The sequence below is a fragment of the Ictidomys tridecemlineatus genome, chromosome 9 (genome assembly GCF_052094955.1).
Source record: "Ictidomys tridecemlineatus isolate mIctTri1 chromosome 9, mIctTri1.hap1, whole genome shotgun sequence".
Lineage (NCBI taxonomy): Eukaryota > Metazoa > Chordata > Mammalia > Rodentia > Sciuridae > Ictidomys > Ictidomys tridecemlineatus.
In genome coordinates this window covers 130,007,764-130,025,947 of record NC_135485.1, presented here as the reverse complement: position 1 = coordinate 130,025,947, position 18,184 = coordinate 130,007,764, and the positions used below count along the sequence as shown (strand labels likewise).

Here is an 18,184-nt window from a genome sequence, read left to right as displayed (position 1 = left end):
GCCACTAGCCCTGGCCTGGGGTGGGATGGGACTCTTGGGAGGACTTCCAGGAGCATCTGAGTGAGATGCTTTGGAGGTTCACATATGTGGTTCTAGGCAGTATTGTCAAGAACAGAAGGCTGACTATAGCTCATGCCACAGCAAATGATGGGTGACAGTCATATGCCCTATGTTGTGGGGGAAGGGGCATAATTAAAATGGAGTTTCTGATCATATGTAGCTGGAAATTTACTGAGAAGACAGACCCATTAAACATGCCTGGGGATGGTTAGTGCAACAAAGATCCATGTGCAGGGCAAGGGGACAGAGCCTGGCAGAGGTGCTGGGTTAGCCAGACTGGAAGTTCTTCTGAGGGCTTTAGTTAGTTTGCAAAAGTTCAAATGGTTCTATCAACTTATTTTTTTTTTCCTTTACTGAGCTAGGATGATATTAACCCGCACTCACAAGAAGACCTTGAGACAAACAGCTTCGGAGGAGGCAGACCTGAGCTGAAGTTCTGGGTAGCAGTTCCACCAAGAGTCGGTGAAGAAACCTGGGACTTGGCCTGAGACTGGGGCGGGCCTCTTTCTAAGAGAACAGTCCTAGTACAGAAGCCTTGGGCCTGAGGATGACCCTTGGGAGCCCATTTTCTTTTAGCTTACTTCCTCTTGGCTTCTCTCCAACAGTTTTGATACGTTGGCTGGATTTGAGTCCTGCTTGTCTGGGAGGCCCAGAATGCTCATTTGTAAAATGAAGGCAACACACCCCTATTTGCCTCCTTAATAGATATGAAACTGAAGGCAAATGATTTCTGAAAGTTCTGGCAGGTAAAGATGCTACAAAATATAATGCATTATTAGAATGATTATTATTAATTATTAATGATGGTAATTAAATTCATTATGCAGGCATGACATTACGTGTGTGTGTGTGTGTGTGTGTGTGTGTGTGTGTGGCCAAAAAGATATTTTTCTGTACTAGGTCCTTGTAAAATAAAAAGTTTCGATACTGTACATCCTCACAGAAGTTATAATCTTATAGCAGGGCTAAAATAATTATACATAATCATAAGAAATAAAACAAATACCAGTAATGCATCATGTACTATTAACAATTCTTCAGAAGAAATAGCTAGAGCTAAACATAATAATGCCTTATATGCTTAAAGATATGTTAAAAGAAATTGAGTGACTTGGGGATTGTGAGATGGCTAGGCAATGTCTTAATTTTCCTGGAATCCTACTGAGTTATAAAAAAGAATGTAGCTGGGTGTGGTTGCACATTCCTGTAATCCCAGTGACTGGAGAGGCTAAGGTAGGAGGATTGCAAGTTGGAGGCCAGCCTCAGCAATTTAGCAAGGCCCTAAGCAACTTAGTGAGACCCTGTCTCAAAAGATAAAAAGGGCTGGGGATATGGCTCAGTGATTAAGTGCCCCTGGGTTCAATCCCTGGAACCAAAGGAACAAAAAGAGAGATGGTGAAGGTGAGGAATATACACTGCCAGAAAGAGGAAAATTGAAAAGGATAAAAAAAACCCGATATTATCTGAGCCTGCAGTTCACAGTGAACAATTTTTACATATAGTTTGCTAGGGGTTCCCCCAAGATGGTTATTGATCCTCTTTCAATCTATTCTCTTCTAATTATTTTTAAGCCTGCATTTCATCGTTCCCTGACCGTTTGCCAACAGCCAATCCCAAGTAACTTACTGACAAAGGATGTTCCTTCAAGGGAGCCTCTGCGCCGGAGGGTCACTTTTAAAAACACGGAGTCTTCATCCACAATGTAGTACTCTTTCTCCAAAGAAATCCAAGCCCAGCGTAGGTGGAAAGGCTGGTTTGTCAGTTTATTTCCTCCTGTAGTTGACAGGTGTAACGGGGAATTCAGTGGCAGTATTTGGCAAAATTAATGATCAGGGTATGTGTTTCGCTACCAAAGCCATGGGTTTCAAAACATTTTATTCTTTTGAAAGAGAGACTAAGATTCTTTGGGTTTCTAGAGAACATCAAGGGGATCATCCTAAGTCCTATTATCCCTACTGGATGTGAAGGGAGCTAGTGTCTTTTTTCTTAAAGCAACTTATGCACCAGGGCTCCGAGAAACCACAGCTTGACAGCTTTAAATGCAGGTTGTATGACTTTCATCCTTTCTTCCTGCCTCCCTGTTCTCTTCCTGTCTCCTCCTCTCCTTCCCCATTTCCTCCTCTTCTCTGGTGTGTGCTTCTTTGCATTGGGAGGCATCCGTGTGCTCACACATTCATCTAGAGTTCCCTGAAGGCAGCGCTCACATTACGTTGACTTATCACTTTCAGGACCTAGCATGGGGCCTTGAACTCAGATACTTAAATGTTTTAAAACTACCCTAGAGGCAGCAGACAAGGATTGAAGGCTGTGATTTCTTCTTGTCCACACCACGCCTCTTTGTGGAAGGCCAACCTGGCCCCTTTATTTGGGGTGCACTATGAGTGTCGGCTGCAAATCCTCACTTCCAAAATGATGTTGAAATGGGTCTCTCTATAACTCAGTGTCCACTGATGGGCCCATGAGAGGTGTCCAAAACCAAATGACCCGGGGACAGAGCATCATGTGAAACGTTTATCGAGGAAAGCTTTACTAACCAGTTCCAGAACTCCCGAACCCCTTAGTCAGATCAGACATAGCCAAAGGGGGCCGTGCGTGGACAAGAAAGGAGTGAAGGGAATACTTCAGGAAAGGTGGGCTCCGGGAGGGGATCTCACTGATCACTCAGAAGGGAGAGGGTGTGGCTGGTGCCACAGGGTCCACCTCCAGTGTAGAGGGAGTGGGTTTCAATGACCCTCTCAGAGAGCGCGCCATGACCTTCTGTAGGTTATGGAGGAAAGCTTTACTGACCAGTTCCAGAGCTGTGGGTGGAGACCCAAGTGAACGACTCGTTCTCTAGAGAGCTGAAGTGGCCTTGGCCGTGGGGAGAGAGTGAGGGGGCTGCACTGGTGTAATTCAGCAGCATAGGGGTGGGACAAGGGAGCATGCAGATGGATCAAGGTGGGTCACCATCCAGTGGGGCCAGACAGGGAGGCCGTGGCCTGCCCAGCAGGAAGGATGCTGGGACCTGACTGCCAGATTCCATGAACCACAGAGCAGTGAGGGACAAGGAGCTACAGGCAAGGAGGCAGGAATCTTCAAGGAACCCGTGAAGCATCAAAAAAGTAAAAGCCCCCTTTAACAGCGGTCACCCAGGAGGCCCTGATATTGGGGGGCAACAGCACTCCTCACACAGCTATGCTGTTCCCCTCATTCCTTTGCTCTTTGTCTTGCTCTCTCTGGGGCCACCCCTTGCTAGTTAACTAGGGGAACATGACCACGGGAAGGGTGAAGCTGGCCTCGGCTCTCCTTCCATATCACAGGTCCGGCCCACAGCGACAGGGCAAGTCCCACACAAAACAGTTCTCGTCTATTTACTGCCTGGGACTGTGAATTCTAATGGTCAGATCGGTACTGCTATTTTTATTTAATATGATGACTATAGGATTTTTTTTTCATGATATGGTGACTAGAAAGGTAGAAAGAAGAGAAAGGAAAAACTCTTCCTCCTGCTACCACCATTGAATTAATGCTAAAAAGACCTACAGCTACAATTATAATTGGATTCACTACAGATGAAGCTTATTGGGCATGCCAGGGACACACTGATGCATAACCCCAGGAGAAATGCGTACTTTTATATGTTTACTCTTTGTCTTCTATCTCTTAAAAATGACATCATCGATACTAGTTTGGATATTCTGATAAATACAGAAAAAATATGACAAATAAAAAATACCAGAAATTATACTGTTATTTTAAAAATATTGAGAGTCTGAGACCAGTTTTGGCCTAAAAATACTGTGGCTAACATGTAGTAAGTACATGCATTGGGAGATTATAGAAAAAACAAAACAAAAACAACCAAAACAGCTGATTTTGAAAAGTCAAAAGAACTGAACAGTGATAGAAAGTTTTTTAAAGGTATTTTTTCTTTCCTTCTTTCTATAAAACAACTCAAAAAGAGATTAATGGTCCTCTGGTGTATGGGTCATATCCTACAGATTGATTTTTTTTTCTTCCCAATGCCCAGGATTGAACCATGGGGCACTCTATCACTGAACTGCACCCCCTGCCATGTTTTAACAATTTTATTTTGAGACAGGATCTTGCTAAGTTGCTGAAATTGGCTTCAGACTTGTGATCCTCCTTCCCCAGCCTCTTAATTAGCTAGGATTATAGGCATGCACCATCATGGATGGACTTTTTGATCTTAAATACCACTCCTTGCCCTGCATTAAAAAGACATTATTAAAGACATTATTATATTTGAATTAAATGTGAATTTGTGTCAAACACAATATTATTTGATCCTGGGACTGGCTTAGTACATAATACTTAAGTTCTAAAGGATCTACCATTGCAAATGCCAGTTTACCCATGAAATAACTCAACATTCAGAAAGGTTGTGTTATTGTCATGCTGACTTTAAGTAAAAGTCATTCAATATAGTAATGATGATATCTATATGTTTATTTCCTCATCGTGAGTACTGCCCTTTTCTTCTCCAGTCCATTCAGAAAATAAGACATGCTCGTATGAAGCCATTAAATGATAACACAAGGCCAATACGACTATGGATAGAAATAGGGAAATGAGGAAAGGCTCCCTGGGCTGGGGTGGGCTTGGAGAAATGGGTGGCATTTCCTCTGTGGACAAGAGGTAGAGGCCTTCTTAATGTAGAAGGAGAAGAGGGCAGCCCTGTGGGTAGCAGAGTCTGGGGTCATATAATGCCCAGTACCTTCTCAGCTACTTGTCATGCAGTATTCTGTAGTAAAATGAGATAAAGCATGAAAAATCTTTCAGAAGGGATTCACAGCTATCCCTCACACCTTTCTCTGACTGTTTTCCAACACAAATAGTTTCCTTCCCAAATATGTTTTAAAAATGGACCTCATTTGGTGTATCGCTGGATCAGTTACTGGGAAGCTGGAGATTGTCTGATTTTCTGTAACACTTGGCAAGTTACAGGAGCAAAACCAAAATAAGCTTAGAATATTATTTGATTGAACAGTTGTCACCTGAAAGAACTGTAATTTGTGGTACAACTTAGAATGGGTAGTCAGGAGTCTTAGAGTAAAATCTGAAGGTAGTAATTTTAAAAATCATGTATAGCTTTAGGAAGCTATTTAAAATTTCTGAGCAAAGGTTTCAAACTTTGTCATGAAGTTTGAATCAATGAAGTCAATGGAAAAATTCTTTATTCAAAGCCCACAGCAACTAACATACATTTTTTTCTTCTAAGATCTCTTATGAGTGATGATCCAAGCCTGATGATTCACATTGAATGCTCTTGTTTTCTGTCACCAAATAACTCTTCCAACTTTCTAACCGAGGCAAAAGAATTTGAAACACGTAAGGACAGTCAGAACTAGGTGTTACAAGTGCAACAACTACAATTTTTTCTTTTTTAACCAGGGATTGAGCCCAGGGGCACTTGCCCACTGAGCCACATCCCCAGCCGTTTTTTATTTTATTTCAAGACAGGGTCTCACTGAGTTGCTTAGGGCCTCACTAAGTTGCTGAGGTTGACTTTAATGAGACCCTAATGCTAAATAAAATAGAAAAAGGTGCTGAGAGCCATTACCAAGTAGGAATGACGCATCGTAATCCTTGCCAGCGTACCCCATGTTAAATGGACTTGCCTTGGAATTTGCTGTGACCTTGCAGGTGTGTTTGAGAAAGGTGACCCTGCTCAATGACCAGGGTGGATCCAGGATTAGGGTGTATCCTGCAGGTTTGAGGAAGTATCCCAGTCCTTGGGTTTAGGGCGTTCCTGTTTAAGACAATAGGAGTTTTAGGGAAGTTGGAGGTTGAAGATTATTGCTGCTGGGAGGAGGGCGTGCCTGCTGCCTGAGTTCCCGCTGAGTTCTCATGGAGAGAAAGTATTTAGGTCGCGAATTGTGCGGGCAGATTTTTGGGTTTTCCCAGAACGTGTTGGTGTAGAGGCCGGTGTGAGTTCGGGAATAAAGAATTGCTGTTTGAATCTACAAAGCTGTGAGTGCCTCCTGACTCAGTGCCCAGCAAAGACTGCGGCAAAAAGGGGCTAGGGATGTGGCTCAATGGTTGAGCACCTGTGGGTTCAATCCTCAGAATCAAAATAAATGAATCAATCAATAAATGGGAAGAATATTCTAGGCAGAGGGAAGAGTAATTACAAAATCAATATGTCCACATTTTAAAACTAATCCACATTCTGTCATGACCAGCATCTACTGGAGCTGTGTCCTCTGATCTCTTTTTCATTCTTTGCCAGCCAATCAGCATTTAGAAAGGAAGAGTATCATTTTCAGACCTTTAGTGTTCAATATAGCCATGTGGTTAGCATGATTGTATTTTCTGTTACCCATGAGCCTTGGAGCTCCCTGTCTATGTTTGGACAATTTGTTGTGGATGAATCCCACGTCCTCTAGGAAGAGGTCAGAGAGTGTCATCTTGCCCCCTTCGTTAGGGTGGGGCATAAGCACATAACACACACTTTGCCAGTAACTTGAGATGATGGTTCAGAAGGGGGCAATGTGAGGATTCGGGAGCTGCCTGGACCTCATATTCTGGAGAGGGTTGCAGTAAAGGTCTCTGTCTTTCAGAGGTGTTAGTGGTAGAGGTCAGGTGTCCAGGAACAAGAGCATAAACTGTGACTACTGGCCGAGGCAGCTGGCATCCTTTCTTCTGCATAGTCTACATTGTCTCTCTGACATAGAGATGCTACTGAAGCTCACTTCTACTCCATTGTGAATTATTTCTTGGCCTAAATAGCTACAGTAGACTTACAGCGAAGAAACCTGATTCATACACCAGTGAACTTGTTTTTCTCTTAGTTGAGGTTGTAAAGGAATAGGAAGGCACACACCCAAGATAGAAGATTTGGGGAGGGGGTAAGTAGAGCTGGATTTCTCAAGAAACTGGGCCTAGGGATGTACTATCATTAGGCTGTAAAAGACTGCCCTAAATCTCGGCCCCCCTAGAGCCACATGGTTTCTAGTTAAGACTGCTCGGTGGGCATTTGCTACATTCTGCAATCTCTGAAGAGGAGCCTGCCTTCTCCATGTCTCCATGCAGATGGTCGCATTCATTGTGAGTTTGATTATTTCTGGTTCACATAACCAGCTAAAAAAGTTTAACATCTTGGCAGTTCAGTGGTCAAGCTTGGCTCTGCTTGGCTGAGGTGCAGTTAACTGTGGTCTTGGCTACAGTGCCAGGGTATGGGAAGGGTAGTTCTCAGAGAAGAAGGCCTGTAGATTCAAGATAACACAAATTGCTGGGTGTGGTGTCACACACCTGTAATCCCAGCAGCCCAGGAGGCTGAGGCAGGAGAATTGTGAGTTCAAAGTCAGCCTCAGCAAAAGCAAGGTGATAAGCAACTCACTGAGACCCGCCCCTAAATAAAATGCAAAATAAGCCTGGGAATGTGGCTCAGTGGTTGAGTGTCCCTGGGTTTAGTCCCAGTTATCCCCCACTCCCCCCAAAACCAGATAACACAAATTGCATCTATCTTTACATGAGAACCCAGAAACCAGGTGAAAATACTGGAAGTTCCTTTGCATTCTTGTCTCTAATAATTCTTCTATATTCAGATCTCCAAAGTAAAATATACACATAACAAATGGAAGCTACATGGGATAGGAATAGCAGGGATTTTGGAAATAAAATCAAATGGCCACCTGCTATTAATGAACTATATTAACTCAAGAAAGCCTCAAAGTACTTTTGGGTTTTAGATTCCTTGACTGCCAAATAGGGACATTAACAATAATGACAACAGTAATAATATCTTCCTCACAGAGTGGCAAAGGCTACATTGGATAGTGAAGTTGCAAATGATTAAAACAAGAAACTGGGGAACATTAAGGTGATATTGACATCAATAAACACATTTTAATGGGGAACCAGGGGAAAGTAAGTAAAATCAATATTTTTGAATGTATAAATTGATTAGGTACAGAAAACCACTTATTTGCTCATTTACACAACCTATAAATAGTGACTGGGCAATCAAACAATATATCAGGCCCAGGGCTATGGGTTTTGCTAAGAGGTGTGGGCCAAAAGACATGGTGGGTGTAGTTTCTTCAGAGAGGATGTGGACAGTCTTCACAAGACAGTATGAGCTTAAGCATTGGGCAGAGACAGTAGAGGGTTAGAGAAAAATGAAGGACAAATGGACAGGATGTGGGGATATAAGATATATTTGAATTTTATAAACATCTACTCACATACAGTTGGCAATAGTACCTATTCCTCAAACTTCATTTAATTTCCTTTCTGTAGAAGCTGGTTTCCTTCCTAACTGAGCAACTAGGTTAATAATTTTGGGACTCACTATATGGTTAACATACCTCATTTACTAAGTGGATTCTCTATAAAGTTTGTTTACATTATTCCTCCTCTTTAAGCTTTGTGGACCTAAGAAAAATTTTCTTTGTATGGCAATAGACCATATAATTTGTGAAATCATACTTTGATCATTTCCTGATTTCTATAATTCTCAATAAGGGTACACTGACGTTTAAATTTCTACAATTTCCACTCAAATTCATAAAGAGTAAGAAAATATGTGAAATATTTTAGCTAAATATTGTATTCAGTTTCACACTGTATACATGCATCATACTCATGCCATACCCCATAAAGATATACAAATATTATATCTCAAAAACTCTAAAAAATTGTATTTGAGATTTAATTTTGATGTAGTTTATTTACTAATTCTAGCTTTGGAAATGATCTCTTCTTTTAAAAATGTAATAGTTTTAGAATTAAAATTAAAAAGGGGGCTACATATCACTAATAAAAAATTTGAAAATTCATTCAATAAATGCTGACTCCAAATAGATAAAATCGAATACCAAATGATAAAATGGTAATCACTGTCAAATGTTAAATGTTTTTTGTCCTTGAGCTTGAAAAAATTTTATTGAAAAGGATAGGCTATTTGATCTTAAGTGTTTGATGATTAAAATGACAGGGTAACATTATAGGTCTTTATGTTTTCTAATACGCTATGACATTTTCAAATAGTTTCATTGTCATAGGCATTTAACTTCTTCAGCTCCCACCATAGTATAGTTTAAAAATGTATTTGAAATCCAAAAGTAGCAACTCACCGTGCATTTGGAAATAATGTCTATAATTAACCATTGTCACATAGTGAATATCAGCGTCATTTGGAAGAAACTGCAACAGGGCCTCATTGTAAGAAAATATGTTACTCTGAATTGGTTTCAACATTTGCAGCTCCAGTTGCATGTCAACAGATTATAAATATAATGGTCTTATTTCTTCTCAATAGAGCTATAAATTGAGGGAGATAAAGTAACTAGAGATAGAAGGACTTACCAATCAAGTAAGAGAAAAGCCCAATTGCATATCTGCTGGGTCTCCATTTTTTCCCCTAGCAATTTCAAAAACAAACCTGTTGGGTGAAATATGCCCTATTTCCTTTCTGAGCAGGAATACACTTCCAGCTGATCATGCGTTCTTGTTTCTCTGACTTTTACTCAACTCTGCCGTGGGCCTGCGTGAATCCTTCCACTAGGTGCTTCAGGGTGCAACTACCCGGGTCCCAGAGCTGGGCAGGAGAGGTGGCCCTCTGGAGTCTGCATCATTATAGACAGGGGCACTGTATTTTTGAACAATAACCTATTTCATGCAACTACACATCAGGTTTTTCAGAAAAGAAGGAAAAATAAAAAAACCTAATGCACAAACTAAAAAATAACAGAGATATCTGCTGTCATTTCTCTGGTTCTATCCTAAGCTACAAGATGCTACCCTCAGACTAGGCTCCCAAATCCACTCCTGCCGCCTGTGGAAATACGGGAGCAGGTGGTTGAGCAGGGAGGATTCTTTGTGCTCACATGGTCAGTGGGTGGGTGGGACATCAGGGGGTGTCACGGGACAAAGCTTCCCAGCTCTAATTTTGTAACCAAGGGGTGTTTGGTATATTCTTTTTGGAGATGTCCCAAATGGTCTTGATGATATGTTTGGCTCTCTATTTTAGAGAATAAAAATCCGGCTAGGGTTGTAGCTCAGTGGTGGAGTGCTTACCTTGCATGTATGAGGCACTGGATTTGATCCTCAGCACCATATAAAGATAAATAAAGTTACTGGGTTCATCTACAACTAAAAAATTATGTCTCTATTATATATATATATATATATATATAATTTATATATATTTATATAATTTATAAATATAAATTATAAATATATAGAAATATAAATAATATATATAAATAAGAATAAATATATAATTATATATATAAATATAAAAAAAAGAATAAAAATCAACATGCTACTGGGGTGCATAACAATTCAAGTTCTCTGTGCCCTTTTCTCCTTCTTAAAATAAAGTTCTTCAACATGAGCACAGCAGGAGCAGTGGAAAGAAATGAAGAACACAGATTTTCTTGGATTCTTTTGCGTGTTTTGTGTGGAGGGGCATTGCAGGCTGCTTTTGTCATGAAACAAAACCCCAAGAATCCTCAAAGCAGAACCTTAGAAAAATCAAACACTTGGTTAGACTGTTGTGGCAGAAGTCTTCCATTCGCTGGCAAGTAGCAGTGTCCCCCTCTCGGTGCCATATGAGCAGTAGTTACCTTTGGTCCTCAACTTGACAGAGTTGAGAGCTGCCTATAAAATTGATCAAGCCTATTTCTGTGTGTGTGTGTGTGTGTGTGTGTGTGTGTGTGTGTGTGAGGGTGTTTCCAGAGATGAAGGAAATGTGGGTCAGCGACTGAGAGGGGCTGTCCCCGCCTGAATGTAAGTGGCACCAAGACAGAGGAAGGGGAATAGCGTGCCTGTGGACATGCCCGACTCTTCTTGAGCAGGTAGGTTTTTGCTTTGCCATCTCCCAAGGATGACAGACCTCAGCTTTTGGACATGGACTTGTACCAGCCACTCTCCAGGGGGCGTCCGTGCCTTCGGCCTTCTATCTGGGGCTGTGTGATGGCACATTCCTGTTCTGAGGTTTCAACTTCTTGGACTGAGCAGCTACTGATTTTCCCAGCTCTCCAGACTGTAGACGTCCACTGCGGGATTATTCAGATTCTGATTGTGGAAGCCAAAGTAAATTCACATACATATTCTATTGTTTTTACTCCTGTGGAGAAACCCGACTAATACGTGAGCCATGTCTGTTTGGGAGCTGGGGCTTCATGTGGATTAACTGGAACAGGGGAAACACTGTGCCTTCTTCCATCTCAGGATTTAAGGAGGACACAGAGACAACCCTTCCTTCCAGAGAATGTATATACTATACTATATGATAAACTAAATCAACTTTTAAACTTTGTTCTTTTTAGATATGACAGTAGAATGTATTTTGACATATTAGACACACACGGAGTATAACTTTCATTCTTGTGGTTGTACATGATTTGGAGTAAGACTGGTCATGTATTCATATATGAACACAGAAAAGCTATGTCCTTTTTATTCCACTGTCTTTCCTATTTCTATCCACACCCCCTCCCCTTCATGCCTCTTTGTCTAATCCAATTAACTTCTATTCTTCCCTTCCCCACTCCCCTTATTGTGTGTGAGCATCTGCATATCAAAGAACATTCGGCCTTTTTTTTATGGGACTGGCTTATTTCACTTAACATCGTAGTCTCCAGTTCCATCTTTTTACCAGCAAATGCCATAATCTCATTCTTCTTTAAGGCTGAGTAGTATTCCATTGTGTATATATAACACATTTTCTTTATCTGTTCACCTGTTGAAGGGCATCTAGGCTGGCTTCATAGCTTAGCTGTTGTGTATTGAGCTGCTATAAACTATGATGTGGCTGTGTCACTATAGTATGCTGATTCTAAGTCTTTTGGTATATACCAAGGGATGGGATAGCTGGGTCATATAATGGTCCCAAGTTTCTAAGGAATCTCCATATTGCTTTCCAGAGTGTTGGAGCCAATTTGCAGTCCCACCAGCAATGCATGAGTATACCTCTTCCCTCACATCCTCATCAACATTTATTGTTCCTTGTACTCTTGATAATCGCCATTCTGATTGGGATGAGATGAATCTCAGTGTGGTTTTAATTTGCATTTCTCTAATTGCTAAACACGTTGGACTTTTTTTTTCATATATTTACAACTTTCTATTTGGAAATCAAAATAATCACACTCATTTTTGGATGTAGTCTAGGTTGGTCCAGAGAAAGTGACTGGGTATTTTATATATGGAATTAGATTCCTTTTCTTCATTTTTATCTCACTCTGTTTTCTTTTTTCTTCCACATTGGAAGTTAAGACTATGTTTGATCCTTCTACTTTGGAGCCAGGGACACCAGGGCTTGCTGTGTCCTATGTCAATTAGCAAAATAATTTTTTTTTCCATGACCGTCATGAAATATCACTGGTAAGAAGACAGGGATACAGCACTGCCTGCTAGATTGAGAGGGAGCTGAGCATGCCCATCAGGCTCACCGAGAACCAGTTCTGCTTGGGTAAGTGCCCGTCCAGGTGCATTGCCTTAGTATCATCGATTCCACAGCCACTCTGCTGATTACTGTTTGAAATTATTTACACTCACTTCCCAAATCTTAATTTGGTGCTACCTTTTTTCTTGGGCTTCTCCCCTTCTGTATTAAGATTGTTAAAAGGATCAAAAGTGATGCCAGATGTGGAAGTTTTGGAAAATTTTGAATTTCCCTAAACGGAATTTTGTAAGGCTCTGAGTGGGATAAGAAGGCTTCTCTATTGGCAGAGATCATGGAAGGAGATCAGGATTTGGGGAGCAAGCTGGGCAGATTGGTGAGCCCTATTGAAGTGAATCTCAGAAATTTCTATCTTTTCAAATTAAAAAAAATGGTTGAATGTCAGCAATTTCACATGGTTCATCTTCACATATAGAGAGGTGACTGGAAGAGGACTGGACTCAGAGGGAGAAGACCTGGGTTGAAGCCTCAGTGACACTAACTAGAGGCAACCGTGGGTGCGCTTACTTCTTGGGAAGGCCCAATTTGAACACAGCCAGTCAAGGAAGCTTCCTGGAGCAATGGCTTGTCTCTGCCCTCTTTGAATGACCTTTTTGGTAGCAGCTCTCGGGATCCTGTGGTTCATTGTTTGCATGTTATTTTCTTTCTAAATTTGGAGCAGACTGCACATGTCTTTTCATCTTGGAGCACGTAGCACAGTTCCGGCAGTTAACAGGGGCTCAGAAATGCCTGTAGAATGACTGAATGCTTCCTGGAGAAAACCTGACCTCAGTATAGATTGAAATATGGAATGAGCACTGCTAATAATTTAATCTATGTACAGTTTGTAAATGTGTTGCTTCACAAGTGAATGAGGGTTAAAATTTTCTAGGAATATCATAGTATAAAGATGAAGATTATTCTAGTTAGCAATAGGGAATTCCTGTAGCCAGGCTCCTGGATTCTTAGTTTAGAGTTGCTTCTACAAAACTGTGTGGACCTTCAGGCTGTGAACTGATTTTTGAGTTTTATTCTAAAGAAATCTTTTAAAAATGATATGTATATAATTTCCATAGCATATACTATTTAAGTTTTTTCATAGTCTGCTTTTTAAAAAATTTTTAATTTGTTATATATAACAGCAGAATGCATTATAATTCATAGTACACAAAGTAGAGTCACACCATTTGTGTCTTTATACATGTACTTAGACTAATAATGTCCATCTCATTCTACCGTCTTTTCTACCTTCATACCCCCTCTCCTCCCTTCCCTCCCCTTTGCCCTGTATAGAGTTCATCTAATCCTCCCATGCCCACCCTCCCAACCACATTATGAATCAGCATCCTTAAATCAGAGAAAACATTCAGCATTTGTTTTTTTGGGGGATTGGCTAACTTCACTTAGCATTATATTCTCCAACTCCATCCATTTATGTGCAAATGCCATGATTTTATTCTCTTTTAATGCTGAATTATATTTCATTGTCTATGTATACCAATTTTCTTTATCCACTCATCTGCTGAAAGTCATCTAGGTTGGTTCCACAATTTAGCTATTGTGAATTGTGCTGCTATAAACATTGATGTGGCCGTGTACAGTCTGCTTTTTAAAAAAATCTTCTATAAATTGCTCACGTCACCCTGGTCAGGTAAGTGTGTATTTGACTGACATGAGAAAAGAGAGAATTTCACAGATGCCTATTTTCTGGAAAGCCATACTGGACTGTATATCTTAGGAAGGTGGTATCCCTCCATGAACTAAGTCTTGATGCTTCCTTATGGGTGTCTAACACAGGATATGCTCCCTGTGTGTTTGTGCTGATGTCAGTGACTAGTGGCTCTGAAGGACTGGGTGTACAAGCCTGAATCATTTATTCTCTTAAGAGCATAGAGATAAATGTCACATCCCTATCTCTGCTTATATGCATAGTGTACTTAACGGCACAAGATTCCAAGAGCCATCTGATTGACACATGTTAGGAAAAGGTGATCCACATGAAGGTCCACATGAAACAAAGGAGATAAGAGAAATCTTGGGAGGCATAAAATAAAATTCTGTTGATCACAGGTCAGATTTGGGAACCGAGGGGGGGTTCACTAACTGTTGTAAGTGGGTTCGGCCAAACCTTAGAACTGCCCAAGAGGAGAGATGACCTCTAGTTTGAGGTTTGATAAAAATAATAATTAGGGAGAAAAGGTTGGGAACTAAAATAAGCCACAGCTAAATTCTGCAGCAATGATCCATTGTTAGTCCATACACTATAAAAGTGGTCAAGCCAGGGATTCAACAGATGTCATTAGCCGAGTTCTTGGCAAGCACGTATCAGGCTAAGACTATAAACTGAGCTTTTCTTTCCAGGGGAAGCATTCCATTTGCCAACAATTCCTTCCTGCCAGACCACAAATCAACAATGGCTAGATAAATGAAAAGCTTCTACTCAACTTACAAACTCTTGGGTAAAATATTCTTTTCTCTAGGAGAAAAAAAAAAAGAGCCTTTTAAAAAAGCACAAGCTATAAATGATCCCAGTGGGATCCACTAAAGCAATCCACTATCAAATCCATGAATCTCACAGATACTTAGGGAAAACAGACTGGGTCTCTCAGGCATCATTTTGAATGATGATGTGGCAAGAAGGAGAGGTGGCAGAATAGGTCCCAGCTGAATCATGTTCAGTGGCAGCTTGAACCTGGATACTGCCTTCAGCCGCGGTAAACAAGTAGCTTCAGAATGATTCAAAATATATTTTACTAGAATGAAAAGAGTTTTTAAAGACGAGATTCTATACACTATTTTATGAATTATGCTGCTGCATTATTTGACACAGCATAGAATTATACAGTTATGAGGAACATTCAGGTGGGGAAAGAAATGTGACTGGGAAAATCACACAAAACAATCATCCAGGCCCTTGGTCCATGTCTTTCCCTCAGGCTTATTCTCCTTGTTATGGTTTGGATAAGAGATGTCCCCCCAAAACTCCCACTAATGCAGGAATATTCTGAGGAAAAAATCATTGGATTATGAGGGGGGTAACCTAACCAGTCCATCCTGGTTTGGATGCACTGACTGGGCGGTAAGTGTAGGGAGGTGGGATGTGGCTGGAGGAGGTGGGTCACTGGGGGAATGTCCTGGAAGAGTACATCTTCCCTGTGGCCTCATCCCCCTTTCCTCTTTCTGCTTCCCAGCTCCCGTGAGATGAGCAGAGCTCTTCTACCACACCCTTCCGCCATGATGTTCTGCTGCATCTTGGGCCTAAAGCAATGGAGTTGGGCCACCATGGACTGAACTTCTGAAAGTGTGTGCCAAAAGGATCTTTTTCTCCTCTGAAGTTGTTCTTGTCAGGTATTTTGGCCACAGTGATGCAAAGCTGGTTCTCACACCCCTCCTGTTGTTATGTATAAAGGATATGACTGTAGTCAGCCTATGGAAGGCTGCTACAGTGTGGATCAGGATGGGTCAGGAGACCTACCGGGGCCGGGCCTTCTTCCTGTTTTATCTTTACCCTTTCCACATATCTGCATTACCTTCTTTGTCTCTGTGAATACGTGAGCTCTTGCCAGTTTCTAGAAGACTAGTATTTAGTATTTGTATGGACTCTCCTTTAAAAATTTAAAATATAAGAATGATTATTTAATAAGTAGCACCTGCAAAGAGGTTTCCAGATAAATACTTCCCCTGTTTCTAATTAAAATTGGAAGTTTCTGATTAAAATTGTAAGGTAACACTTCACTCCCACATATTTCGCTGGACGAAGAAAAGTGTCATGACTTCAGAGGAACCTGGATGGATCACTGAGGAGAAGAGGAGACTCATCTCTGGAGTGAGAGCCTGACGCTGTCTGTATGCATGAGCCCATCGGGGTGACCGCGGGTCTGAAGCCCATTCAGAGCAGAGGACCCCAGGGCCCTGGGCCTTTGGTGAGGAATCAGTGAAAGCAGAAGGCTTCCCTAGGGGTGCGTGACCACGTTAGTGTTCTCTACAGTTGCTTCTTCACTCTTGAAAACTCCTTCTATTTGTTAAGTCTGAGAAAGGGAGAGCTTGATTTACTCTGATGGTCTCTTCATTCAGGGCTTCTCTACCAAAGGCTGACTCATACATCTCCTAGCCACACTAACTTTCCATTAAACGCAGTGTGCACTTCTTGCTCTAACACACACACACACACACACACACACACACACACACACACACATCCCAAGTTCCTTCCTAAACTGTGGGAAGCTGTTCTCACATGTGATTGGGTACCTCCCTGACTGGGTGTGAGGCGCTCAGGCCAGCTGTCAGAGCTTTCCCCACCTTTTCCAGGTGCGAGGGCCTGTCCGCGTGGGGGTGTGACTGACCATTGACCTGGAAACCAATCACTGACCCTGACCTTGGAATGCTGTTCCCCTCGACCTTCATTGGATGGAATTTTCCCCTGAATTTTTTGTTCCCCTGTAAAAGCCCACCCTCTGGCGTGCTTCTTCCTCTCTCCTGCTGGTCTCTTGTGTGAACCTGGCTACCGCCAGGTGGCTGGAGGCAGGAGCCGGGAGAAGCCGTCTCTGAGCTGGGCAAGAAGAGGGTAAATTGAGTTTTATGTGTCTTTATTTTGATCTCACTAGTTAACTTCTATGTTTGGAACCTCTGGTATGAAGCTAGTGTGCTGGTCGTGCGGCAGACTCAACTTCTGAGAATGAAGCAGTGGCACCCACTGCACTCGAATATCTCCATTTTCCTTGGCAATTAGAACTCCTGCCAAAGACAGAAAAGACTCCCCTTGCCATACAATGACCCTTAAACTGGGTTTCCAAACTTGTGGGTTTTTTTTCTATTATGTCATCCTACTTTGTAGGGAACTGGGAAGTGAGGGAACACTGAGTCTAGAAAGAAAACAAGTTAAAGAGCTGACAGCAAGTGAAGAGATCAGCGTGGGCACAGAGGACAAGTGGCTGACGGGAGGAGCCTCACAGAGCTGGAGAGGCAGCGAGGAGGGGTGGGGTGGTGGGAGCAAGCTTGTGGAAAGGACCTGAAGCCCCAGTAGAAATCTGACAGCCAGATCCAAATATCTCCACCTGCTCAGTGTCCTGCCTAGGAGTCCTTTCTCCTACAAATGAGCTCACAGGAGGAAAAAACTGAGGTTGCAGAGAAAAGTCAATTAAAAACATCAAAGGTGAAATTACGTAGAAAAATATCACCTATTCATGCTTAATTAATCACGGAAAATATATCTGCCAGAAAGAAGCCATTTGATCAGAAAACAACTCAGATTAAACAGCCAGGGACACAAGGTTGCCCAGCCAACTCAGCTACACTTGAGAAAGTGAGAGGAAAACCATGCAGGCCTATGCCGCTGTATTCAGTGGTTAACAAAACAGGAGTGTTTTGCCCCCAGAGAGAGCCCTCTCAGGAATTTCTTCTCAGTCTCTAAAACTAACATTAGGATGATTCCTAATTGATTGTTTTGATCACCTCACAATTTAATTTTGGAGATTAAAATGCAATTTTGCCAAAACACTCTATATGCTTAAGTACCCATGGACAGAGGTCACAGATTGAAGATTGTAGAAGATAGTTCTAGATCTTTCATTTTGAGCAGTAGATGAGAGAACTCTGGTGTCTGAGAAATTTCTAAGTTAAGAAAACCACAAATTTCAAATTAAAGAAACTCTGAGAGACCAATATTCCTCAAAGTTGCATAAACACAAGATTCTTTTTTTCTTTTAGTATAATACCTCTGCAACTGCT

The 18,184-nt window shown here is 41.6% G+C and overlaps 1 protein-coding gene across 2 annotated transcripts in view; it reads right to left on the bottom strand.

Annotated features, from left to right (window-relative positions):
- The window catches only part of Frem3 (FRAS1 related extracellular matrix 3), a 62,463-nt gene that overhangs the window by 23,938 nt on the left and 20,341 nt on the right, over nt 1–18,184 (bottom strand). The window contains exon 3 of one of the 2 annotated variants that reach the window (XM_005327583.4): nt 1,687–1,833. The exons of the other annotated variant lie outside the window; for it this stretch is intronic. Coding sequence (XP_005327640.2) covers nt 1,687–1,833 — 147 coding nt within the window. The remainder of the gene's footprint in view (nt 1–1,686; nt 1,834–18,184) is intronic. 2 annotated transcript variants of the gene reach the window in all.